The sequence below is a fragment of the Caretta caretta genome, chromosome 1, assembly GCF_965140235.1.
Source record: "Caretta caretta isolate rCarCar2 chromosome 1, rCarCar1.hap1, whole genome shotgun sequence".
Lineage (NCBI taxonomy): Eukaryota > Metazoa > Chordata > Testudines > Cheloniidae > Caretta > Caretta caretta.
In genome coordinates, this window is record NC_134206.1 from 236,041,777 (window position 1) to 236,069,307 (window position 27,531).

The 27,531-nt window shown below is 45.1% G+C and overlaps 1 protein-coding gene across 5 annotated transcripts in view; it reads right to left on the reverse strand.

The window, feature by feature from the left end:
- BCAT1 (branched chain amino acid transaminase 1) overlaps window positions 1-27,531 on the reverse strand; it is a 113,912-nt gene that overhangs the window by 47,288 nt on the left and 39,093 nt on the right. For all 5 annotated transcript variants that reach the window (XM_048827037.2, XM_048827010.2, XM_048827017.2 and 2 more), the window contains exon 2: window positions 27,308-27,379. In XM_048827037.2, the coding sequence (XP_048682994.1) occupies window positions 27,308-27,379 (72 nt within the window). The remainder of the gene's footprint in view (window positions 1-27,307; window positions 27,380-27,531) is intronic.

A 27,531-nucleotide genomic window follows, 5' to 3' on the forward strand; every position in this document is an offset into this window, starting at 1 on the left:
TCTAATGTTCCAGCCACATTGGGTTCTACCGGAACAAAGGACTGGAAAAATCTAGCTAAAAATCTGGCATGCCATGAAAAGGCAGCAAATCACCAGAGAGCATTCCATAGGTGGAAAGAGCTTGAGATGAGACTAAGGTTAAAGTCCACCATAGATAATCAGCATCAAGAGAAGATTACATCACAGTCTCTTTACTGGCAAAATGTTCTGAAAAGGCTCATTGCCATTGTGAAATGCTTGCTACCCAAAACCTCGCACTGCATGGCACTTCAGATCAGCTGTATGTGTCAAACAATGGAAACTTCCTTAAAATTGTGGAGCTGATGGCTGAGTTTGATGCTGGACTCCAGGAGCATCTAAGAAGAGTTACCACTCAACAAATGTACACACACCGCTACCTTGGAAAAACAATTCAAAATGAGATCATACAGTTACTGGCAACAAAAGTCAAACAGAAGATTGTGTCAGCAAGATATTACTCTTTTCAGAGTAGCAGCCATGTTAGTCTGCATTCGCAAAAAGAAAAGGAGGACTTGTGGCACCTTAGAGACTAACAAATTTATTTGAGCATAAGCTTTCGTGAGCTACAGCTCACTTCATCAGATGCATTCAGTGGAAAATACCGTGGGGAGATTTATATACATAGAGAACATGAAACAATGGGTGTTACCATACACACTGTAACGAGAGCGATCACTTAAGGTGAGCTATTACCAGCAGGAGAGCGGGAGGGGGAGCGGGGGAACCTTTTGTAGTGATGATCAAGGTGGGCCATTTCCAGCAGTTGACAAGAACGTCTGAGGAACAGTGCGGGGTGGGCAAGGGAATAAACATGGGGAAATAGTTTTACTTTGTGTAATGACCCATCCACTCCCAGTCTTTATTCAAGCCTAAATTCATTGTATCCAGTTTGCAAACTAATTCCAATTCAGCAGTCTCTCGTTGGAGTCTGTTCTTGAAGTTTTTTTGTTGAAGAAGAAACTGGGGCAACTTTTAGGTCTGTAATCGAGTGACCAAAGAGATTTAAGTGTTCTCCGACTGGTTTTTGAAGGTTATAATTCTTGATGTCTGATTTGTGTCCATTTATTCTTTTACGTAGAGACTGTCCAGTTTGACCAATGTACATGGCAGAGGGGCATTGCTGGCATATGTCACATTGGTAGATGTGCAGGTGAATGAGCCTCTGATAGTGTGGCTGATGTGATTAGGCCCTATGATGGTGTCCCCTGAATAAATATGTGGGCACAGTTGGCAACGGGTTTTGTTGCAAGGATAGGTTCCTGGGTTAGTGGTTCTGTTGTGTGGTGTGTGGTTGCTGGTGAGTATTTGCTTCAGGTTGGGGGGCTGTCTGTAAGCAAGGACTGGCCTGTCTCCCAAGATCTGTGAGAGTGATGGCAAATTTTGAAGCAACATCTGGGAACATCCTCTGTGACACTGAAACCACTGAGTGCCACACTGGGTAAGTTGAGTGGAGGCGATAAAGCCTATCAAACACCAAATTGGGAAGACAGATGATGCCATAGTTGCCATTATGGAGGATAATGCCATGACAGGAACTGTTCGTGGGAGAACAGTGGCAGAGGAAATGGAATCACCAGAAACATACATAACTTCAAATTTCTGTGTCGCTTGACATACTGTTTGAAATACATGTTGTAAGCAAGAGACTCCAAGGTGTTGACCTTGATATATCTGGAGCAATGGACCAACTGGACAAAGCAAAGTCATATCTACAGTCTTACCGGTCAGATGAGGCATTTCAAAACATTCTGAAGAGTGCACAGAAGTTGGCAGAGGAACTTCACACTGAAGCTATTTTCCTACCCATTCAAGAATACAATAGTCACCAGAGAATATGACATTTGGATTACGAGGCACGGGATAATCCCATAAGAGACTCCAAACAACAATTCAAAGTTGAATTCTTTAACCAACTTTGTGCAATACAGTCAGTTGAAGAATGTTTCATGCAGCTCAAGGAACACAGCAGTATATTTGGGATGTTGTATGATATTCCAAAACTCCTCACTATAACTGAAGAAGACCTACACCAGCAATGCAAGGCACTAGAGACAGTGTTGATACATGATGAAATGCGCAATATTGATGTGAGTGATTTAGGTGATGAACTGAAAGCCCTTTCAAGATACATTTCAGCAGGATCAACTCCAAAGGCTGTTCTGGAATATATGTGCACAAATAAGATGACCACCCTCTTTCCAAATGCTTTTGTTGCTCTGCGCATACTTCTAACACTTCCTATAACAGTTGCCAGTGGAGAAAGCAGCTTCTCCAAGCTGAAGTTAATAAAAACACATCTACGCTCCACAACGACACAGGAGAGGCAGGTCAGCCTTGCAACCATCTCAATAGAGCATGAGCTCGCCCAGACTGTGGACCTTCAGGAAGCAGTTCAAATCTTTGCAACCAAGAAGGTTCAGAAAGCACCATTTTGATTATTCAAACAGATAAAAATGCCAGTGTTTACTACTCAAACAAGAAAAGTTATATTTGCTGTTCAGGTGTTTGAAAGGTAAGAGTTGTTCAGACATTTTAAGTAAGGCATTTTAAGTTGTTAGTTCTCCTTTATTGGGGTATGTAGCAGAGCAGTACCATGAGAGGAGTAGAACAGGAAGAACTGAGAACTGACACCTTTCAAAGTTTTGGCCCAAGTGAGGGGGCATGAGGGCGTCATTTGAACTCCCTGCCTGAGGTGCTAAAATGTTGGGGGCTGGCCCTGTTCCTTAAGTATCTCTCTCGCCTCACCACCTTCTGTTAATTTCTCTTCCTTTTTCCTCTTTGTTTTTACTGTGCTGGACACCAAACTACTGTGGTGATACCTAGATACCACACTGATTGGATTGAACACACACAAGAAAAACTGTGAAAGATGCCACATTGACAACACTGCAAATTGCAGTCTCCTGTTTGCCCACAGAAGAGGCACAACACATGCAAGCGCAGAGCAAGTTTCCCCACACCCTTCAATGTGCCTCAGCCCTGAAATGGAGAGACCAGCATAAGGGGTGGGAAAAGCAAACTTTAGTGTCTATCCTTGGCCCCTCTATTCAGACTGCCAATATGTGTGGCAGTTACAATGGTAGTTTGTGTTAATTAATGCTCTCACACAATTCTCAACACTTCTGCCTGCCACATCCACCAAAGTAGGAGCATTGCTGGGAAAGTCACAGAAGAGGTAAATAAATTTATTTTTTATTACTTGTATTGTGGTAACACTCTAAAAATCTAGATCGGGGCCACACGATACAAACATTAGCATGAAACTAGATATGTTGGATTCCACCCTCATCTGATCCGAGTATCTCCCACTGACTTCAACAGAATTTATTTCCATCGAGCAGTGGAAGAATATTGCCTCAGGAGTCTTGACTCTCAGTTCCATCCTCTAACCCCCAGATTCAACCACGGCAGCATGATCTAGGGGACTGGAAGCCACGACACATGGGTTCTGTTCCTGGTTCTGCCATTGGCCTGCTGGGCAAGCGAGGTCACCTCTATGCTTCTGTTTCCCTTCCCATCCTATTGTGTATTTAGAAGAGATCACAAGCTCTCTGGCAGAGACTGTCATTAGGTGTTTGGAGAGTGCCTTGTACCATAGGGTTCTAATCTCAATGGGGGCCTCTAGAATAATGCAAATATTAAGCATAAACAAAGTGTGGAAAGTCAAAACAGATCTGTCAGTTGTGACTCAATAAATAGGTAGAAACTCATTGCCAGCCTGTGTTCAATGGATAACTAATGGTATATGCACCACTGATATCTTTTCAAATGTCATAAAGCCTCCCTTACGATCTCTTTACTTTCATTCCCATTTTGATTCAAAACAAAGCCTGAGGCTCGAGAATGGAGGGTGAGTCACGAGGCAATGAGGCTGAAGTAAGAAGAAAATGAGGTGCTCTTACTTGAAAAAGGAAAGCATCTCCTAAGTCGTGCCAGAAAAAAACCTACAAAAACCTCAGCTTAGCTTGCAGACAGGATTTCTGAACGTCCGCTAGCACACACACCTGGTGCTACAGCTTGCTCCATTTTGTCTGACAGGATAGGAATCTGAGCTGAATATACTCTGGGTAATAATAATAAATAAAATAACAAATGATAGAACAGAGGGGACTTAAACCTATGGATCCACTTGGAACCACAGGTGGAGAAGAGGGGAGTGGCAGCTCTGGGGCTTACTTGCCTCTTCTCCCAGATCCTGTGGAAGCTCCACTGCAATCAAGCTATGCTTGGAGATGGGGCTGGAGAGATGGGCAGGGCTAAAGGAGGGAGAAAGAACTTCTGTCTACAGGTTTTGCTTCCTCATTCACCCTCTAGGCAGCAGATAACAATAACTCAGGCTCCAAGCCTCTCAGTGGAAGGAGGCACCAGAGCAGCTGTGCAGAGAGGTGGGCCCACAACATGACTGGAGGCTCCCTTTCCTGTGGATCTTGGTAACGAGTGGTGTTGGGGAACCATACCCATGCCTGCCCAAACTTCTCCTGCTTGTGGACAAGATTCCAAGGAAACTTCCCAATTTTTCAGAGCATTTAAGCACAAGCCTAACTTTAAGCATGTAAGTAGTCTCACTAACTTCATTGGGACATTCTTAAAGTTAATCATGTGCATAAGTATTTTGATGGATCAGGGCCTGATTCAAAGCCCACAAAGTCAATGTGACTCATTCCCTTGACTTCAGTGAGCTTTGGATTCGGTCCTAAAGGAGGCAAAAGCGAGTGGAATTGACAGGCTCTTCAAAGCTCCACCCTGGAGTTCCTCTTCAGGAGGGTACAGGTTGGACCAATTACCCTTGCAATTTGGCCCTGAATCATTATCCTTTTGCTCTTCCACTAGTAGACTTGCAGTGAATTTTTCTTCAGATAAGAAAGAGGAAAAAATTATTTTTTCTGGCTCTTACAGAAAAATTTCTAGCTGAGGATTAATGGAGCAAGTCTTCCCTTCAACAGGTAGCAGCATCTGAGATTTAACAGAGCCAGACTCCCCTTCAACAGCTAGCAGCGTTTTCTTATATAGCACAAAATCACAGCAAGCTAATCTCTTATTTATCAATCAGGTGTTAGATGGGCTCTTTGAAGCATTACTTACATCTCAAAAATTTTAAAAAAACCCCAATCACAGCAAAAATGATGGGGGGAGAGGGGGTTTCAAAATAATACACCTTAATTAGCAGAACAAATTTCTGACCAGAAACTGTGAAGAACAATGCAGTGACACTTCTGGTCGTTTTAACTACTTGCAAGTGTATCTAGCCACTTCATGTATATTAAGAAGCACCCAACACCTTAGAATGCTAGGCAATCACGTAAACCACTCACATTCTGTAGCATCCCCAACCACTCGTAATGTAAGTCTGCTCAGTGACTACCCATATGCAAACAAGCATCAGAGGGGTAGCCGTGTTAGTCTGGATCTGTAAAAGCAGCAAAGAGTCCTGTGGCACCTTATAGACTAACAGACATATTGGAGCATAAGCTTTCGTGGGTGAATACCCACTTCGTCGGATGCAAACAAATGCTTGGGCAAAACTCTTATGCTCTGCAATATGCTCTGAAAAGAAATAAACTCTACTTCTAGCAGATCTGAAAAATAGAAAATTATCCTCAAGTATCATGACTTTTTAAAAAAGTATTATACGTTCTGCAAGTGCAATGGGTTAAATTCAGCCCTCTGTTACACCCTCGGTGGGACCAAGCTTGGCCCAATATCATGTGACTGTATTACATTTAAATCTCTTTAGATAGCCATATTTTAAAGGATTCTTTTCATAATGGAACATTTTATTAAACTAATTACACAATATGATTAACAATTAGTATCAAATGCCTGTTTTAAAAAACTTATCTGCCAGCTGGACTGATTGATTAACGTAATTTCTAATGCTGTGCTGTCCTTTGCCTTACAATTGCTGTGTTGCTGCACTGAAGCATAAATACCATGTTCCATTTTTAGAAAGTGCCTGGAAGAAGGTTTGATTCTAACACAAACTGAGGGCGCACGTTGGCCTGTGACACAGAACTGGAATACAAAGAAATCTGTAATACTTCAGTGCTGGGATCTCATTGTACAGTAATATAATATTTGGGATTTATATAGCATCATTCACCTGAGGACTTCCAACACTTTAAAATTGACTAATTTCTTGATAAAGTCTCTACGATTTGCAAGGCAACTTGTTACTATAGGTACTGTATTTCACACATATGAAAACTGAGGCACAAAGGATTTTGTGTAAAAAATTTCTAACATGTCTAAAGTTAGACATTTATAGCCATAAAGTTAGCCACTTAAAGCAGCAGTTGCCTGATTTTCAGAAGAGCTGATTTCATCAGGAGCTGGAAGTGCTTAACACCTATGAAAATAAGGTCACTTATTCAGGTGCCTACCTTCAGGCAAACGAGTTTGACATTTTTGGCCCAAGTGACTTGGCCAAAGTCACACATTACCAACATTGTAAAGCCAGGAATAGCATCCAGATCCCCTGTCTCCAAGTCCTGAGCATTAACCACTCGTTCATCCTGCCATCCTTCCAATGAACCATTGGATTTGGGCAAATAGTGTCTGACAAGAGTGCAACTCGAGTTCATTACTATCAACAGTATTTCATTGAAGTCTCCTGTGAATATATAATTATGAATTATGTATGGTAGAGTCCATTATTATTATAGGAACAGAAGTGTGGGGATTATAGTTTTAATCAGCTAGTTGATCAGCTCTTATTTTTTACAAAGTTAAAATATAACAAACAACTCAGTTGGCAAGTTATGTCCTATATCTAGTGTACATAAGCAAGGCATTACAAACTACCAAACGCCCTGTTGCCAGATTATGTACTAGTGCCTTCCCTGGGACACAGAGGGATAAGAATGCTTCCTTATGTGTGGGATTAGACAAAAGGTAAGTTCTCCAGATATCTATATTGCTAGAATATGAAGTTCAAGACATATGGGAAGTTTTACAGACAAGTAAAAAAGCTGGAGTAAAACAACAGGTCAGCCAAGTTTTATGAAAGATGGCTGAATCCCTTTCCAACATTGTATTTCCTATTGCCATGATGCTAAAATAAAAAGCCGTAACATTGTATTGGGGGACTCAATACCAGAACTACCAGAGGATAACATAAGACGGTTAGAGTAGCAATTGCTGGATGAATGAAATAACTACAAGGATGTAAGCTTCTTGGGGAAGGTATCCTTTTTCTTTGTGAAACAGTTAACAATGCATTGTTGGTGCTAAGCAAGTAACCTTAAAAACAATTATTCACATTGAAAAAAATCCACAAAGAGATGGAAAACAAAAGGGTTTTTCCAAAAAATCTCAGCCTCTTTGCTGCATGATGCTCACCCTTTCTTAAAGGTCAAGTTCCCAGGTAAAATAAACTAAAACAAAGGATCACTCTCCTTCTCCGATAGATTAACCCAAGAAAAACCTCTTTCCTGGTTGTTTTTCCAGCTTCTTCCACTTACCTTGGCTCAGATCTGTTATTTGTTGGAGACAATTAGTCTTTTGCCTTTTACCTTTTCACCTCCTCCACTTGAAAATCCACAGAATTTTAGATAATGGGCACATATACACTATCAATGGCTCCACTGCAGTTAGAGAAGTCCATTTGCTGAAAGCCTGCAATTATTTCAGGGACATCATCCAACTTCACCACCAGTGGATCAACCACAGCAAAAATTGCATTGTAGAACCAACAGTTGTCTTGTCAACACTGAACTGACCAGCCACAGATCTGTAACAATCTGGGGTAGCTGGCTTCCAGAGGGCAATAGCAACCCACTTCTGGACTGTTATGGCCCTTCTCATCCCTGTAGCCTGGTGCTGAAAGGCCGTAGTGAGCTTCTCACAGAGCTTCTGGAAACTGGCCTTTTTCATATGGAATTTGTGGGCTACTGTTGGTCATCCCATGTTTGCATGACGTAGTCCCACCTCTCTGTGCTTGTGGGTCTGATCCAGAATCACAGGGCAGCACAGAGGGCCTCATCAGCCATTAAAAACTGCATCAGCACTCCTCCACCCCTGCTTGTGCACTCCCCTTAAGAAAGCTCACTGCGCTTTCTCCTGGCACCAAGCTACTGACAAAATGTGCACCTCCATTTCTTCCCCCCTTGCCAAAATAAGAGTTGCATGAGTGCCAATCTGGTACAGGTCACTGCTCCAAGTTGGATCCATGCCTTGCCACCAGTTGGAATGAAGGCAGTGGTTACAGATCTGGAGAATGCCAAGCTGGATGTGGTTTACTTTAATGAAGTGCTGGGTTCATACTACTTCCATGCAGGATCCCCAGAAGGGATAGAGAAGTTCTCACACAATACATGTCAGGAGCTTAGCTGCAGAGAGGGGGTTGAGGCCAAAAGACACAGTCTCCGCTGGTGTCATGCTGAAGGGTCAGGGTCAGAGTCAGTGAGCCATCCTGACTCAGAAGCTCAATGGATTTGCTGAGACTGGGATAGTGGAGCAGGGGCAGCACAAGGGGCTAGGAGCACGACATAGGGACCTGGAATTCAAAGCCAGGAGTGAGGGGAGGGATCAGGAAATACAACAGGGTTACTCCTGGGGGAATTCTGTGCCAAAAAATTCTATGCATAATATTTTAAAATTGTGCATATTTTAATTGTCAAAACACCACAATATAATCACACCAGTTTCAATTATTTTGGTAATTTATTTAAAAATACCTGTCAGCACATATGTCTGTAACAATACACACAACAAAAAAGATTCAGGAAATGATTTCTGGCAAATAGATTCCTTACCAGGCATAATAATACAGAACTCTGAGTAATAATTCATTTAAACTACAATACAGAAATGTATTTTCTGCACCCGCGGAAGCAGTGCAATGGTTTGGGGGAGTCAGGCGTAATGGAGGAGCTGAGGGAGAGGGAAGTAATTGCTGAGAAGGCGCCTGGGAGTGAATCAGGTGGGTTGTTGGGTATGGGTGGGAGAAGTACAGAACAGGATTTTTGTCAGGGGAGGAACTGTTAGGGAGGTGGGAAGCCTTCCTCATGCAGACCCTGGCTGACCCCTGGCCTCTCCCGTTCAGTCAGGCACATCTGCCCCCGTGTCCCTGCACCCCCACTCAGTCACCCTGCCCCACTTACCCATGTGTACCTGCACCCTGTGACGGGTTGGGTCACAGAAATCCCCTTGGGAACTGCCCCTGATGTGCTGGGACTACCTCTGAGCCCATTTTCCCTAGCAGCTTGGGACTTCAGTACTTTGCCTTGTTTGATCCTGACACACTTGCCTGCTACAAACACAGATTCAGATCTGAACCACGTCCCCACAAGCCGCAGGCTTAACTGAAAACAGCTTAAGAAGTACGCCTGTCTCCAACTCTCAGATACCCAGCTCCCAATGGGGTCCAAACCCCAAATAAATCCATTCTACCCTGTATAAAGCTTATACAGGGTAAACTCATGAATTGTCCACCCTCTATAACACTGACAGAGAGATATGCACAGTCGTTTGCCCCCCCAGATATTCATACTTACTCTGGGTTAAATAATAAGTAAAAAAGTGCTCTTATTAAATACAAAAGGTAGGATTTAAGTGGTTCCAAGTAATGACAGACAAAGTAAATTACCAAACAAAATAAAACAAAACACGCAAGTCTAAGCCTAATACAGTAGGAAACTAAATGCAGGTAAATCTCACCCTCAGAGATGTTCCAATAAGCTTCTTTGACAGACTAGCCTCCTTCTAGTCTGAATCCAGCAATTACTCACACCCCTGTAGTTACTGGCCTTTGTTTCAGTTTCTTTCAGACATCCTTTGGGGTGAAGAGGCTATCTCTTGAGCCAGCTGAAGACAAAATGCAGGGGTTTCCTAGGGGCTTATATAGCCTTCCTCTTGTGGGTGGAAACCCCTCTCTCCCCCTGTGTAGAATTACAACTACAAGATGGAGTTTTGGAGTCACATGGGCAAGTCACATGTCCATGAATGACTCAGTTCTTTACAGGCCGACATCATGTTTGCCTGAACGTCCTCAGGAAAGCTCAGACGTGGATTGGCGTCAATAAAGGTCCATTGTTGGCCAAGTACTCCCAATTACTTGAATAACCCCTTCACATTATGTTGACCAAATCTGCCTTAGGTGCTTTCTACAGGAAACACTTTAAATACAAGTTTAGAGCCAATGCTCATAACTTCAGATATAAAAATGATATATGTATACGAATAGGATGAATACATTCAGTAGAACATAACCTTTGCAAAGATATGTTATATGGCATATGTAGCATAAAGCATATTCCAGTTATGTCATATTTACATTCATAAACATATTCTATAAAGTATTATGGGGTGCAATGTCACCCCCCACACTATCCCTCCTCATGTGTCCCTGTACCCCAATTCAGCCACCCCTCTTCCTACCCCCTGCCCCATGTGTTCCTGAATCCCCACTCCCATTCAGCCCCTGGCCCAATGCTGTCACCCCACTAGCTCCTGTGCCCCCACCAGCCCTTCTGAACCCCAGTCTGTGTGACACCCTACGAGTTCCATGTGCCCTGCTCTGTCCGTCCCACCACTTGGCCCCACAGGCAGGGTGCTGTGAGAAAAGCAGCCTCTCCTCCTCCCTATCCACGGCTGGCTGCCCTCTGTTCTGACACTATAGCAGCCCCTAGTGGCCGAAGGGTGTAATTGCAGGGCCTCTTTGGCAGAATTTATTGTCTGCAGAGAAAAAAGAAATTCTGCAGGGGACATGTATTCTGCGTGTGTGCAGTGGCACAGAATTCCCCCAGGAGTATAGCGTCCATTTGCAGCAGTCTGTGGTTCATAGAGCAGTGCAGTTTCCTGAAGTGCTACATAATCATGGGACGTGCCGCCAGAAGTCTTAGTGCCACATACAATTGAGTGCAGCATCAGAGTGGATGTAGAACATTACATCAACCCCACTCAGCACTTGACTGGTATTGTGTACTGTGGCCACCCTCCCTCATGATAGACTAATACGAGGGAAGCTACTTAAGGGTAGATCATACAAACTAATTCTGTAACACAGATGTGCTCTTAGTTTACGAGAAGGTAAAAGGATGTCTCTTTTAATATAGTCACTATATTAGAAGAAATGCACTGAAAAAAAGACAGTGCAAGTGTTAGGGAAAATCCCAAATCTAATGCTTTGAGTACAAGACGAGGAGTCAGGAAACATGGGTTCTGCTCTTGACTCACCAACAGATGCACTGTAAGACACAGGGCAAATTATTTAACATCTCTACAATGAAAAGTTAAATTGATAACTTCAGCTTCTCCATCTGTAAAGACATTGATTAGTACTGTAAAGGGCAGTACTAATCAACCTCTCTTACAGTGCTTGGAGATCCTCAGATGGAACATGCTACCTAAGGACAAAGTACTATTATTCCATCAACATCAGAACTGGCTTCTGACCTAGTATCTTGAGTCTAATAGTGGCCAATGCTAGATATTTCAGAAGGTAATGTAACCCCCTTCCCCCCCAAATGCTATCAGTGGGTAATATTATATACCTCTAACTGGTCAGCTTGTGTCCTGAAGCAAGAGAAAACAGTATGTAAAAGCACCTGTCTGGGATACATGAATTCTTGCAGTTAATGCTCATTTCACACAATCAAAAGATTAGGAAAACAGGATGAGAAAATGTGGATTCATTTCCTTTATGCAACTTTTCTCCTAAAGGAAAATTTATAGCTGAACACCCAAAATTTATCATGAGGACTAATATAAGCCATTAAAGTGGAATTATTAAATAAGGAACTAACACCAGTAGAGTGTGGCCTCTTTAAACCAGATAAGAGAAAACCAATCTCTCCAACACAACACATGGCCCTAGAGAGCAATAATACAGTACAAGAACAGGTATTTTATGATCAAGTGGGCAAATGAGCTACGGATGCCAATAAATGCTGATAAATTGAGAGCAAAGATACTAAAATCTTCAAATAGAGGATAATATCTGAAGACATGTTGTGACAGGGTGCTGGCTAGGAAACCCTGAGCCAGACATCTGTCATGCCAGTTCCAATCAGGAAAAGGGAATTGGAGCTGGCTAAGTAAGTCCAGGGCTAAATGGCAAATGGGGAACAGCTGCCAACCTCATTAGCCAGTGGCTACATAAAGGCTGGCAGGAAGGCAGGCAGGGGGGAGAGGAAAGGGAGGAGCCAGGGAGTTAAAGGCTACTCTCCCCTGCTGGCTGCAAGCCTGACACTGTCTGTAGCTACAAGGGTGTGGGAACATCCACTGTAAATAAAGAGCATGGGTGATAGCACTAGAGCAGAGATCTCTGGCTGGTTTGTGGGTGCAGAAGTGGCTTGAGACAGAGGGGCCCGCCTGTACTCTGTTACATGTGGGGGCTTGTCTGGGACCTGAGCCAATGGATGTGGTTGGCAGCCCGGAGACGGAGGAGACCCTGCAGTGGCTCGTCAAACAGCAGGAGCAGATGCAGAAGGCCTTGCAAGGCTTCCAGCAGTCCCACCAGGCCGAGAGACAGACCTTGCTAACCTGGCAGGCAGAATACCAGAAAAGCCTACAGAATTTTATAAGAGAGCAGACCAGTGTGCAGCAGCAACCCCTGCAATGAATGGTGAGCCCCACGGTAGGGGATGTCACCCAGCCGCCAGGCTTGGGACTCTGTAAAATGGGCCTGGCCGATGACCCGGATGCCTTCCTCAGTACATTTGAGCGGGTAGCCATGGGCACTGAATGGGATAGGGCAACCTAAGCCCTACAGCTGGCTCCCTACCTGCGGGGAGAAGCTCAAGCGGCCTACACAACCTAGAGCGAGGAACAGGCCCAGAACTATGAGACTGTGAGGGTGACCACCCTAGACCGGGTGGGCCTGTCGGCCGAGAAATACTACCAAAAGGTCTATGCAGCCTGATGGACAGGGGCTGTGTGGCCGTGGGCATTTACCCAGGGACTGATGGACTGGGCCGCCCGTTGCTGAGGCCTGAGACACACATGGTGGGGGAGATAATGGATGTCCTCATCCTAGAACAATTGCTACAGGGCCTCCCCAAGAATATCTGAGTCTGGGTCAGGCAACATCAGCCAAGTATGGTTGATGTGGCAGTCAAGCTGACTGATGAATACACGAAGGCAGACGTTCCCTGAAGGGAGAGCTGACCCTATAAAGACAGAGTTGGGAAGAAGCTGGAGGGAACCTCTTCCTGGGAAAGGTCCTGAGAGGAAGGAGGAACCCCAAGGAGCCAGCGTGATTGTTTGCTAGCAGTGTGGGTGGCCAGGACATATCTCGGCATTCCCCCTTTTATGGAATGTGGGTGGACTGAATTTTGTGGCTGGACTAATGCTGGAGGGCGGACAAGGGGGCAGAGGCTATTCACCATCCCGGTAAGGGTGGGGAGGAAACCCCATAGGGGCCTGGTTGATATAGCTTCAGCCTTCTTGCTCATCCAGAGGGGGCTGATAAAACCACCCTGGATAATTCCAGGTGCACAGATGGTCCTGGAGTGTATCCACGGAGACAGGAGATACTGCCCGGTGGCCCAGGTGCCCCTAGAAGTGCGCGGCAGCTTTAAATGGGAGCGGGTCAGTGTAGTAGAGGGGTTACCATACCCCGTTGCGTTGGGCACGGACTAGGGCCCTCTCCCCAAAGGGAAAAGGAAAGGTTCTCCCAAAGAAGGGGGCAGGAACCCCTAGACTGAGAAGCCCCAAGAAGGAAGAGGAGCAAGATCCTCAGGATAATGAACATGAGAACCCCAGACAACAAAGCCCGGATAGGGTAGACAAAGGGGAAGGACGTGCGGGGGACATGGCCAGCCCAAGCCCCTTCGAGGGAGAAAAGGGGCAACTGGGGCTCCTCAGACCGCAGCTCCCAGGAGAAGAAACGGGCCCCCGCTTGGTGGCTTGGGAGAACCTGAGACCCAGGGTGTCCAGCAGGAGGTCAGGATTGGCCTCGACCCCCTACTGGAAAAAAAGGGGATAAAGGAGAAGGGATGCCCGCAGGAGTGTGACGGGTGTGAGGATCTGTGGGTGATGGCAAAACTATAGGGACATCCACCCCCCCAACCCCAACCAGTGTGGGTTGGAGATGAAGGAACCTCCAGGAGATGATGCTGGTGATCACCCAAAAGAGGGGGAGAGGCTTTCCTGGGCTAACCCCACCAGACAGGGACGGAGAGGCCGAGGAAGGACTAACCTGGCAGTTCATAAGGGGGGAGGTGTGTGACAGGGTGCTGGCTAGGAAACCCTGAGCCAGACCTCTGTCATGCCAGCTCCAATCAGGAAAGGGGAATTGGAGCTGGCTGAATAAGCCCAGGCTTAAGTGGCAACCAGGGAATAGCTGCCGGCCCCGTTAGCCAGGGGCTACATAAAGGCAGGCAGTAAGAAAGCCGGGGGAGAGGACAGGGAGGAGCCAGGGTGTTAGAGGCCGCTCTCCTCTGCTGGCTGCAAGCCTGACGTTGTCTGTAGCTACAAGGTGGTGGGACTTTCAACTGTAAATAAAGCGCATGGGTGATTGCACCATAGCAGATGGTTTGTGGGTGCAGAAGTGGCAGAAGAAAGAGGGGCTTGCCTGCACCCTGTTACAATGTCTAATTGCTTTAAATCTGTTCAGCTCATATTCAGAGTGTCACCAAGCTATGTAAGAACCCCACCCCAAACACATAGCAATGTTACGTAACTTCCTCTGACTCATGTTCTGAGCATGTTTGAAAATTGACCTGAGTTAAGAGTTCAAAAAATAAATAAAAGGCAAAATGCTTTACACTCTTAAGACTTTTTATGGGTTTGATTCATTGCATCACTCCAGTTTTATGCCAGTGAATTTCTACTGGTTAGTTCATGATTTTAGTACACTGCTTGAAAAGATAAAGTACTACATATTTTAATTATTTTTAAACCTGGCTGGGGGAGGGGAAAAAGTGAATTTTTGTGAGAAATTTCCTCTCTGCCCCCCCTCCCCCGTTTTTTTTTTTTTTTTTGTAAAGGAAAAAAACTTATCACCTCTACAGACGATTCACTTTACAAGGAAAGAGTTGCAAACAGAAAAATGATTCTTTAAAGAAAAAGTAAACATTTTTAGAAAATGTTTACTATCTCAAATCAAATACTGGATGGGTCAGATCCTTGCCTCAGACAGACACAGACAGTTGTTACTGACTTCACTGAGAATTGCACCCACCTTAGAATTACACTGGTGTAAAAATGGAATAATGCACTAATGCATCAGGCTCTACATTTGGAGACTGTTTTGCAAATGGAGACACCATTTTCCAGAAGAAGCTAGGGCACTATTTAATGCTTTCTGGATGTATTCTTACTGTAGCAAATCCTGCTGCACAGAGTAACAACATCTAATTTGCCTTGCAACTCACTTGCATTTGTTTCCTCATGAGCCAAATCCCAATATGCGTTCTCTGGTCTGCTTATTTATGCTCACACACATTTAGAAACTAGCAGCCAGTTAAACCACACACCTCCACGGCTCTTCACCTCCAACCACAATGCATTCAGCTTTTAATCTCTGCTACCCTAGCTGCCAGAAAATGGAGAAATACAGACCACCACTCCAATGACGCGGAGAGACGAATGGCACCTGGACAAAAAGCACAAACCATGCAGCTCACCAAAATATGACTATCAAGAGTTACTTGATTTGGGGATCCATACGCTGAGCACATTAAAACACAGAGCTAAGACTCCTAGCATAAGGAACAGTGACAGCTGTCTAAGACCTGCAAAAACAAAAACCAAAATGTGCAGGAAATGTTACAGCAACCTCTCAACATGGACCATAAACACGTGCACTTCTTTTGTAGTGTATTTTTAGTTGCTTTACACTTCATCAGACTGTGGAACAAATTATTGTTTGGAGCTACTGTGACATAGTTGTTTCTCTTTAACAACTGTTTTTGAGGGGAACTATGGGTGTATACAGAGAATATTATATTACTCAACTATATAGATTCATGGGGGGCCTTCAAAGTTCAGAATCTGCACTCTCCCCTCCCTCCTTTCACCCAGTGTCTGTATCACTAACACCATTAAGTGCTCTCTAAACCACTAAGTCAATTGTAACCATAGTGCCCTCTAAATCACTAAGTCAACTGTAAATTAAGGGCAAGATTATGTAAACTGAGGAAGCCTTGAATTTCTTGTTTAGTGTTCATGTATGAACTTTTTTCTTTTTTTAAAAAAGTTAAGGAAATTCCATGACAAAAAACTATGTTAAGATATAGTTAAGGTTCAGAGTACGTAGCAGTAATTTAAGGGTAAAAAAAACATTATGCAGCTATTGTAATTATCCCAGGAGCAAACATTACAAACCCAGGAAATTCAGAGCTATGGTTATATTTAAATATGAAATTCAAATATGATAAAGTATAGAAATGAATAGTTTACACCCAAGCAACATTAATTTACCGTTGGCGTAAGCGTGAAGGTGACCAACCACCCTAATGTGATTTAAAAAGTAACTTTAATCTAATCTGGAACCACAAACACTCAAATGCCTTAATCATAATCACATTCACTGCATGTTAACTCACTACCTGGCAGAGTTAGAGACTATATCTGTTCTGCTGTGAAGATTTTGCACTTGTGTAAACTTTCCTGTATGTACATCAACCTCAGAAATATTTTCTGCAATGCATGGTATGAGCACAATTTCATTGATCAGTTTCTTGTGTTTTCATGTACTGCACTCTTTTGAATACAAACTAGAAGTTAGATGCAGAAGACATCTAAAAAGCTAAACACGCCTTGTTAATCACTGACAGTCATTTGAAAAGTACAGAAAAAGATTAGTTTTGAAAAGTGATATTAATGCTGGTGAAAGGTGCTGGGCCGACATCCCTGGAGACTGAAATCCTTTGTACATAAAATTGATACAATACAGGTAGCAGCAGTGTAATCATTGCTCCCATTCATGTGCCTCATCCCTAACTTAATTAATGGTGCTGTATCAGTTGTAAATGTGAGAGTGATTCTTCAGGAAGCCTAGACTTTGAATACAATAAGGGTTAGCTTTCTGACAGCTGGAGAAATTAAAAAAGTATTTTAGTGATAATTCATGTGCTGGAGATGCAGAATCTAGTCTACTGACTTCAGAGTAGTCAATGAGAGTTGAGAGCAATGAAAAGCTAGTAGCAGAGTTTGGTACTTACCACACCCATAAGAAATACTTCCTGCCAGTCTGCAATGAGATGAGCCTGCAGTCTTTTGTCAGATAAAAGTCCCACTGACTTTCACAGGAGTTTAACCTGTCTAAAGACTGCAAGCTAGGGTCTAAGAAAAAATGTGGTCTCAGGAGGAGGAATCTGGCATTCAAGAATGGGCATTACACAATTTACACAATACATTTTACTTAACACCATTGAATTATACCCTCTTTTCTGTACTTCCATTCCTAACATCTTGGATCATCAGGTTATTGGTGCATAAATAGCAACTTTCTCCAGCGTAATCAGCCTCCTATTGAGTTTGATGCCCTTAGCAATATCATTATCTGTTGTTTCTGAAGTCACAGCTTTGCAATTTGCTTCCATTGAAGTGGTTGTGAAGTGCACTGGATTGGTTTGGGGTTTTATTTTTCCCCGCTATTTCCCCGCCCCTCCTCCATTTATGCAGTGTTTTAAATTTGGTTGTAAAGTTCAAAGCAAGTATAAATTATTATTTCATACAGTGTGACCAGCAGGATCCCCAGGCGGCCCTCTCAAACACACAGAAAATATAGTATTTTCTAAAAACTCATCTCTGTCAGGGGTCTGCACTTAATCTTACCTCAAGTAACAGAGCCATAAGGCAAAAATGGACTTCCAAATTAGACCTTATCCTGAGCTGGCTGTTTTTTAGGGTTTCTCCATTCAGGACCCTCTGTCCCTCCTGCTAGCGCCTTCTTGCCTTAGAGAGACTCTCAGTCATGATGCTCCATTCTGGCTGAGATGTGGGAATGGAGGGGAGCAGAAGGAGGGAGAAAGGAAAGTGCCTCCCAGTATTCTCAACCTTCTGGGGACCTACCTGACTGAGTGTAATTTAGCACAGCTGCAGGGCTGCTCTAATCTATGCTCAGTCTGCCCATGGCCCCAAAACAGTCAGAGCACATTGGCACTCTGGTCCTGTCTTTCCTCCCTTTGGCATATACCGGAGGTTTCAAGTGGGGGAGGAGAAAGCACATAGGGCAGTTCTGTCAGCCCTTACAGCAGGATTCTTTTGGGTTTTGTTTGTGTTTTGTTTTTTTACACAGAGGAGTGCCACGGGCTTTAAGGCCTCTGTATATCCCATCAAGTATAAAGGGATCAAAGGATAACAGTGGAACTAATGAAAACTACCTAAGCCGTCTGCCAAGGGGAGTCAACAGAACAGCTCTAGACTTCCATACATACTGGGCCCCTACAGCTTGACAACTAGTTACATACAATATAAATATTTTTTAAAACTGACATTCTCCAAAACAGAACTTCTAGTGGAAGAGTCATCCTAAACCATTACCCACAGGCAGAACTGTGGTGCCCCACTACTAAATGGCTGATATTAGGTTTTGCCTTACTGGCATCCCTCTTTATGTGCAGAGGGAGGCAAGCACAACAAGAAAAGTGGCGGCCTGTTGCCATGAGACCAAATCTTGCTACCAATGAAGTCAGTGGCAAAACCTTCGTGAATGTCAAATGAAGGCCAAGATCAGAATGGCCTTATCAAGACTGATTATAACCTTTGGTAGCATTTATTTTTCATTTCTGATTTAAGCCAGGGAAGCTAAAAGGGAAATAACTACTTAAGCGTAAAACAGAATTGTGCACTGGGCTGGCACAGCAAGCAAAGAATCAGGAAGGGCAGGCTGATTACCAGGGTTATCACCACAATTTCATTACAAATACTACAGTAGTCAACAGTAACACACAAGGAAATGCTGAAAAAGCACATGACAGTTCACCTGGGTTTTTTTTTAAACCCATATTTTTTAAACAGTTGCAAAAGTCTGATGGGGCTTTTTAAAGGACATGAATGTAAAGTAAGAAGAGAGAGAGAGAAATACACAGATGAGAAAAAAGGAAGAAAGGCAAAACTTGTACAGACAAAACAAAGAGGATAAGTAGGAATAAGGAGGACAGAAGGAAGAAGCAAAGGCAAAAAAATAGCATAGAAGATTAAGTGGGAGAGGAGGGTTTCTGGGGTGCTCCTGCTAAGCTCCAATTTCCCAGCAGAAATGTGAAGTTGACATCTGTATGCACACACTGCTTAAAATCACCAATACATTTTGTGGAAGTGGGGAGAGGAGGAAAGAGAGAAGAGCAAGATTTTAATTGTTTAAGTTCTAAACAGAAGAGAAAAAGCAGGGCATTGCTTTGTAGCAGCTTCTGGCAGCTCATCAGCATTAATAAGTATTGTCTGGTTGTTAAGCACTGACGGTGTGCCTGAGCTGAGGTGCTAGGCTTTGGAGTGGCTGCTCAGACCCTTGACTCCGCAACTTTGAAGCGGGCTAGAAATGACTTATTTTTGAACATTGCCAAAGCTTAATAAATAGGAATAATAAATGTATACGATACAGTCTTTGTTGAGAGGAATTTTCAATCTCTGAATCAATACTGGATGATATTGTTTTACATATGGGACTGGCAGTACTGTATGTTGTAAGTGTTAAGGTACACAGATAAATGCCATTTTTATTTAATTTAAAGACCAATATCCAGCAACATTTTAGCAGGCAGCTGATGCATTAAGATTAGGTTAGTTCTCATGCAGTTTTGGACAGTACATAAGCCACCAAATGCATTATGCACCTCCATGATGTTCTGCCCTGGTTCAAATCGGGCATGTTATGTAGTAGGATGCCTATGAAGGTTAGGTGTCTGCTGACACCGACCAGCCATCATGTTTTAGATCTTCAGGGGGAGCGGAGTCTTTTTCTTCCTGCTTTCACTGGGTCAGAGTTTCAGATGATTCTTGCAGGGAAGTTGGTAGGCATTCGGAGAAGCTGACCATACCATCTTAAAAAGAACAGGAGTACTTGTGGCACCTTAGAGACTAACCAATTTATTTGAGCATAAGCTTTCGTGAGCTACAGCTCACTTCATCGGATGCATACTGTGGAAAGTATAGAAGATCTTTTTATACACACAAAGCATGAAAAAATGGGTGTTTACCACTTAGGCTTGAATAGAGACTGGGAGTGGCTAAGTCATTATGCAAGGTAACCTATTTCCCCTTGTTTTTTCCTACCCTCCCCACCCCCCCAGGCGTTCTTGTTAAACCCTGGATTTGTGCTGGAAATGGCCCACCTTGATTATCATACACATATGTAAGGAGAGTGATCACTTTAGATAAGCTATTACCAGCAAGAGAGTGGGGTGGGGGGAGAGAAAACCTTTTGTAGTGGTAAACACCCATTTTTTCATGCTTTGTGGGTATAAAAAGATCTTCTATACTTTCCACAGTATGCATCCGATGAAGTGAGCTGTAGCTCACGAAAGCTTATGCTCAAATAAATTGGTTAGTCTCTAAGGTGCCACAAGTACTCCTTTTCTTTTTGCGAATACAGACTAAGACGGCTGTTACTCTGAAACCTGTCATACCACCTTAGTGAGAGTTGGGCAACTGTTTGAAACTGTGGGACCTGTCTAGTTAGGAAGCAAATCACCTCATTTGACTTGAATTTGATGTTTTCAATCATTCAGAGATGCTTCATCTGAATGGTGTCCAACTTCTTTTCACACTTGACAGTAAGGTGCCATGTTTCAGTCCCATAGCATTATATATCCTCATCTTCATCTTTCTACTTATCAGGGTGCTCCATTTGTGAAAGACATTTTTGATGGGGCTATTATTGACTATGCTTTTTTCATTCTGGGCTTCAAGTTCTTTCTTGATGCCGCCCGTCAGGGCCGTCCCTACCCATATGCAAAGTACGCAGCTGCGTAGGGCACCAGGAAATTTGGGGTCCCTACCCATACGCAAAGTACGCAGCAGCATGCTGCTCCAGCCCCTGCTCCGCCCCTTCCCCAAAGCCCCCGCCCCTGCTCCGCCCCCACCCTGCTTCTTCCCACCCACAAGTCCTGCCCCCACTCCCCTGAGGACTGCAGCAGGGGGTGGGCCTGCACTCACCGGTGCAGCAGCGGGTAAGTGCAGTGACCCGGCCCCAGCCGCACCACCAGTGAGTGCCGGGGGCCGGTTCCCCCTGCCTCCCAAGGCTGGGAGTCAGGGGAGCACAGCAGAGTGGGCTGGGGCTGGGTTGCTCCACTTTCCGCTGCCTCGTAAGTGCAGGGTCAGGCCCGACCCCACACTCACGGGGTGGCGGGAAGTGGAGCGACCCGACCCTAACCCACTCCGCTCCACCGGCTTGTGCTGGGGGGCGGTTTCTCCCCAGCCCCCCAAGCCTGCTCCTTCCCCCTGCAGAGGCCTGGGCTCCCCCATGGCTAGGGATGGCCCTGCCGCCTGTGTTATTGATAACGGAGCCGAGGTAGGTAAAATCACAGATAATCTCAACTGGTTGATCACCCACTAAGATGCAAGAGCCTGCAGCTTATTTAAAATGGCCTAATGGTAAAAATTTGGTTTTACTGAAATTAATTTTCAGGCTGACTTTTCCCACTGAGCTTCCCAGGGTTTAGATTCAACAACTAACAATATGTCATCAGCAAAATTGATGTCAATGAGGTTTTTATCATCGTGTGGTATACCTAAAATGCATTTATTTAGTGTCCATTCAAGAACATAGTCTATGAAAGCATGGAAGCGTTCTGGGGCAGCAACGCATCCTTGTTGAAAGTCCAACCTAATTTGGAAGAAAACAATCCTTTCCCATTTACAAGAAAGCAGCTTGAGGAGTCATCTTACCTTAGAGACAGAAAATTCTGCAAAGCTTGTCAGGAATGGCTATGAGTTTTAGCTAAAGAGATTCCCTGTTAATGGAGTCAAATGCAGGCTTGATATCCATGAATACAATTTGAATTCTCTTGCCTTCTTGACAAGCTATAGACTGTGACGATTTGCTCCACAGCGGAATAGCCGGCTTGTTGTGGTCTTCTCTTGCTCCTTAAGATATCAGTGGCTTGGGCCAACAAGACAGAAGCAAAAAAACTTTCCCTGGTATGGTGTCACGGGGCGACGACTCACCGGTGCGGTGCTTCCTGCTGGTCGTCCAGGGAATTAGCTCTTCACCAGCACTGGAGCGCCCTCTGCAGGCTGGTATCTCATCTGCCACTGTTCCCCGTGTCCCTCCGCCTCTTTATCTCAGGGTTCTGCCCCAGCAGTACCCCCTCGCTCTAAACCCACCTTGTCTCAGTGGCTACTGCCAGTCATCAGCTAGCCCCCGTTTACTGAGGCAGACTGCAGTGTAATGGCCACTCATCAATGGCAAGGGGTTAGGACTAGCTGCCTCTGCCTATTCCTCAGGCTGCCCTTCTGCAGCCCCAGTGCCTCTATAGGCCTTCACCAAGGCCTGCAGCCTGGGGGTTTACCAGGCTGGAGCTCCCCAGCTCCCTTTGCCCTTCCCCAGCGCTGCTCTGCTCAGGCACCCTGTTCCCAGGCAGCTAGCCCTTCCCACTCCAGGGCTAGAGTGGGACTCCCTCAGCTTCTGGCCCACAGCCCTCTTCAGGGCCGGCTCTAGGTTTTTTGCTGCCCCAAGCAAAAAAATTTTGGGCTCCCCCCTTCTCCCCTATTGCCCCAGCCCTGGGCTCTTCCCCCCCGACCCCGCACCGCCTGCCGCCCCAGCCCTGGGTCACTGGTAACTCGCTCCCAGGGCAGGTCATCAGCATCCCGCTTATGACACTAGCAGGGGCGGAGGCTGCATCCACCCGATTCCTTCCTAGCACCCAGGGGGGCCCTGACTCCACCCGCTCCCCCTTCGCCTCCAGCTGGTCCGGCACTAGCAGGGTTGGGATAAGCAGTGGGGCTCCCGGGTTACGCCTCAGCCCAGGGTTCCACCAGCCGGGGTCAGGGGGGGAATCAGGAGGGCAGACCCAGGGGGACCGTGCCAGCAGGGCGCTGAGGAGCTGGGGCAGGGCAGCCACAGAGGGAGCGGCCAGTGGGGAGCGGAGCCCCAGAGAGTGGGACGTGGGCCCCGCACAGCAGCGCTCTGGTCACCGTTCCCCTCTATGGCCCTGCTGCTGCTCCTGGCTGCCCGCCACAGCCCCTGGGTGGCTCGGGGAGCAGGGAGCCCTGCGACACTTGCAGGCGGCTCCTCTGAGCACCCCACGGGCGGCCCCCAGCCCGAGTGTCCCGTGCTCCATGTGTCGGAGCCCACCGGTGGTGCGAACCAGAGAGGCCCCAGGGCACTGCTGCTGCTGGACCCCAGTCCCAGGGCCAGCTTGGCTACCCGCTGCGGCTCTTCCATCTGGACTTCGGCAGCAGCTTGGGGGCCAGGACAGGGTCTATCTAGGTGAGCGCCTGTAGGGCCCGCCCCGAAGCGGGGGGGAAAAAAGGATAGCCTGAATGCCGCCCCTACAAATGTGCCACCCCAAGCACCTGCTTGCTTTGCTGGTGCCTAAAGCTGGCCCTGGCCCTCTTATAAGGGACAGCTGGGCCCTAATTGAGCCGGCCACAGCTGTGGCTGCTTTCCCACAGCTTCCCCCAGCTGTTCTCACTCCATTTCCCAGCCACAGCCCTCTCCAGGGCTGCTTTTAACCCCCCTTCTGTGGGAGTGGGGCAGCTGCCCCACTACATATGAACAGAAGAGTAATGCCACAATAGTTACAGGAGACGCGTTTGCTGCCTTTACATTTCCGAAGTAATAAAACAATGCTTCTTTGCCAGTGGGACAGGACTGACTCTCCACATGATGCTGAACAGCATCGCATTCACGAAAACATAGTTGGTCCAGCACTTTTTAAGAGTTTTGCAGGAATTCCACAGATTCCAGGTGCCTTATTTCCCTTAGCTTTCTTTACATCTCTGTGGATGTCATCAGCAGTGAATTTGCCAGGATCATTTTGTGCAGAATGAGTCAACTCAGCAGTGGCCTTAATGTCAGGGTTCAAAGAAATTGGGGGTGCAATTCAGAGCTGGCTGAAACGTTCACTCCAGCATGCCATTTACTCTGCTTCTGTATCAATTAGCTGACCTGAAATGGAGTAGGTCATTCACTTGGTACAGGTTTCAGAGTAGCAGCTGTGTTAGTCTGTATTCGCAAAAAGAAAAGGAGTACTAGTGGCACCTTAGAGATGAACAAATTTATTTGAGCCCAAGCTTTCGTGAGCTACAGCTTACTTCATCGGATGCATTGGATGCTGTAGCTCACGAAAGCTTATGCTCAAATAAATTTGTTAGTCTCTAAGGTGCCACAAGTACTCCTTTTCTTTTTTCACGTGGTACAGTCTTTCTTGTCAGTGAGGTCACACAAGTGTTTATAAAAGGAGGCAAAATCATTCCTGGCAGAAGCTTTCTCAAGTGCGATGGCTGGAGTAACTGGTACAGTAACAATTTCCATACTCCACTAGAACTCTCAACAATAGCTTTAAAGTCACCAAGGAGAGTGACGATGTTGTGATTCAAGATAGGTGAAAGAAGAAAAGAGAGTTAAATATAGAACTCTGTCTTGCCTTCATCAGAAGCTTCACTAGTTGGAGTGTAGCTGAGAATAATTGTCCATCTCCCATACTTATGCTGGACCTTAGCTGTAAGCGGGCAACTGAAAATTGGTTCAAATAATCAGATTGATTTCACAGATTTCAAGGCCAGAAAGGACCATTGTGATCAGCTAGTCTGAAGTCCTGTATAATACAGGCCATAGAACTTCCACAAAATAATTCCTAGAATTATCCTTTAGAAAAGCACTCTCTCGAGTTAAAAATCGTCAGTGAAGACTCTACCATGACCATTGGTAAAGGTTAATTACACTCACTGTTAAAATTTACACCTAATTTCTCGTCTGAATTTGCCTAGCTTCAACTTCCAGCCATTCAAATGTGTTATACCATTCTCTGTTAGACCAGTGGTTTTCAAACTGCAGGTCATGACCCAGTACTGGGTCGCCGAATGTAAGGCACGGGGTTGCAGTGACTCTGGTCAGCACTGCCGACTGGCCGTTAAACGTCGCTACCTGTTCCGACACCGTGCTGCACCGTGGAAGCAGCCAGCAGCAGGTCCGGCTCCTAGGAGGGGCCACAGGGCTCCGTGCGCTGCCCCCAACCTGAGCACCGGCTCTGCACTCCCACTGACTAGTTCCTGGCCAAAGGGAGCTGGTGGGGGGGGGGGATGGTGCCATGCCTGCGGGTGAGAGCCGAACAGAAGCGCTTGCGCACCTCCACCTAGGAACCAGACCTGCTGCTGGCCACTTCCGGAGTGCAGTGCGGTCCACAGTGCCAGGAGAGACAGGAAGCCTGCCTTAGCATCACTGCTGACCAGGAGCCGCCCGAGGTAAGCCTGTGCCCCAATCTCCTGCCCCAGCCCTGCGCCCGCCCTCAAACCTCTCATCCCTGGCCCCGCCCCAGAGCCCTGACCCCCTCCCATACCCCAACCCTCTGCCCCAGCCCAGAGCCCCTTCTCACCCCCTGAACCCCTCATTCCTGGCCGCAGCCCTCACCCCTGCACCCCAACCCTCTGCCCCTCCCAACCCCAAACCCTTCATCCCCAGCTCCGTTATGTCGTGGGCATCAACAATTTTCTTCAACTGGATCACCAGGAAAAAAAAAGTTTGAAAACCATTGTGCTAGACTGAAGAGCCCATTATCAAATATTTATTTCTCATATAGACACCTACAGACTGCAATCAAGTCACCCCTTACACTTCTCTTTGTTAAGCTAAATAGATTGAGCTCTTTAAGTCTATCACTATAAAGCATATTTTCTAATCCTTTAATCATTCTTGTTGCTCTTCTATGAACCCTCTCCAGTTTGTCAACATCCTTCTTGAATTGTGAGCATCAGAACTGGATACAGTATTCCAGCAGTGGTTGCACCAGTGTCAAATATAGCGGAAAAATAACCTCTCTACTCCTGCTCAAGATCCTCCTGTTTATGCATGCCTGAATCGCATTAGCTCTTTTGGCCACAGTGTCACACTCGGAGTTCATGTTCAGCTGATTATCCATTCTGACCCCCAAATACTTTTCAAAGTCACTACTTCCCAGGACAAAGTTCCCCATCCTGTAAGTATGGCCTACATTCTTTGTTCCCAGATGTATAAATTTACACTTACCTGTATTAAAACTCATATTGTTTGTTTGCATCCAGTTTAGTGAGCAACCTAGATTGCTCTGAATCAGCGACCTGTCCTCTTCATTATTTACCAACTGCAAACTTTATTAGTGGTGATTTTATGTTTTTTTCCAGGTTACTGATAAACATGTTAAATAGTGTACGGCAAAGAACCGTGTGGGACCCCACTGGACACAGACCCATTCAATGAAAATTGCTGGTTACAGTTATATTTTAAGACCTAGTTAGCCAGTTTTTCACCCTATTAATGTGTGCCATGTTAACTTTACATTGTTCTAATTTTGTTATAAAAGTGTTGTGTGGTACCAAGTCAAACGCCTGACAGAAGTCTAAGTATATTATCAAAAAGAAAAGGAGTACTTGTGGCACCTTAGAGACTAAGCAATTTATTTGAGCATAAGCTTTCGTGAGCTACAGCTCACTTCATAGGATGCATGTAGCTGTAGCTCACGAAAGCTTATGCTCAAATAAATTGGTTAGTCTCTAAGGTGCCACAAGTACTCCTTTTCTTTTTGCGAATACAGACTAACACGGCTGCTACTCTGAAACCTAAGTATATTATGTCAACACTGTTACCTTTATCAATCAAATTTATAATCTCATAAAAAACCCCATCAAAGTTAGGATCTATTTTTCCATAGCCCCATGTTGATTTGTATTAATTACATTGCCCTCTTTTAGTTCTTTATTAATTGAGTGATGTATCAGCCACTCCTTTATCTTGCATGAGATCAAGGTCAGGCTGACAGACCTATAATTACCTGGGTCATCCCCGTTTACCCTTTTTGAAAATTGGCATGACATTAGCTTATTGAAAATCAACATTAATGGTCCAGTTAAATCCATTTGGCCAAATCCTCAGTTTTGTGAACATGATATTTAACAGGCATCCAACTTCTTCCTTCCTCATATCCCAAGCAGCTGATCACATAATATAGCAGTTGCTTATTCTTTCCTCACTGCAGTAAGAAACAAATGTAGGGTGGTTTTTTTTTGAATGCTCTAATTTCTACAGGGGTTAAATGCATTATCTCCAAATGATATCAGCATAAAACACTTATGTCCAGCATTATGATGATCAAACATGTCCATAAATCCAGCATTATGCACAATGATCATAAATAGCTCCAGAGCACTTTCTCTCACTGTGTCTGAAATGTTTCAGGCACCAACCTTTTTGCAAACAACTTACCTTGAAAGATTCAGTTGCTTGCTTTGTGGCTCCCCCTGTACATCCTCCAGCTGGGCACTCATTCTGACAGCCCTGCAAGAAATAAAAAGCAGGAGATACCAAATCAAATGCATGTTGCAAAGAGACAGATACCTAGTCAATTAATATTTTGCATGATAGAAATCAAAAAGTATCAATCAGCCTTCATCATCACTTGATCAGAATAAGAATATTAGTCACTGTAT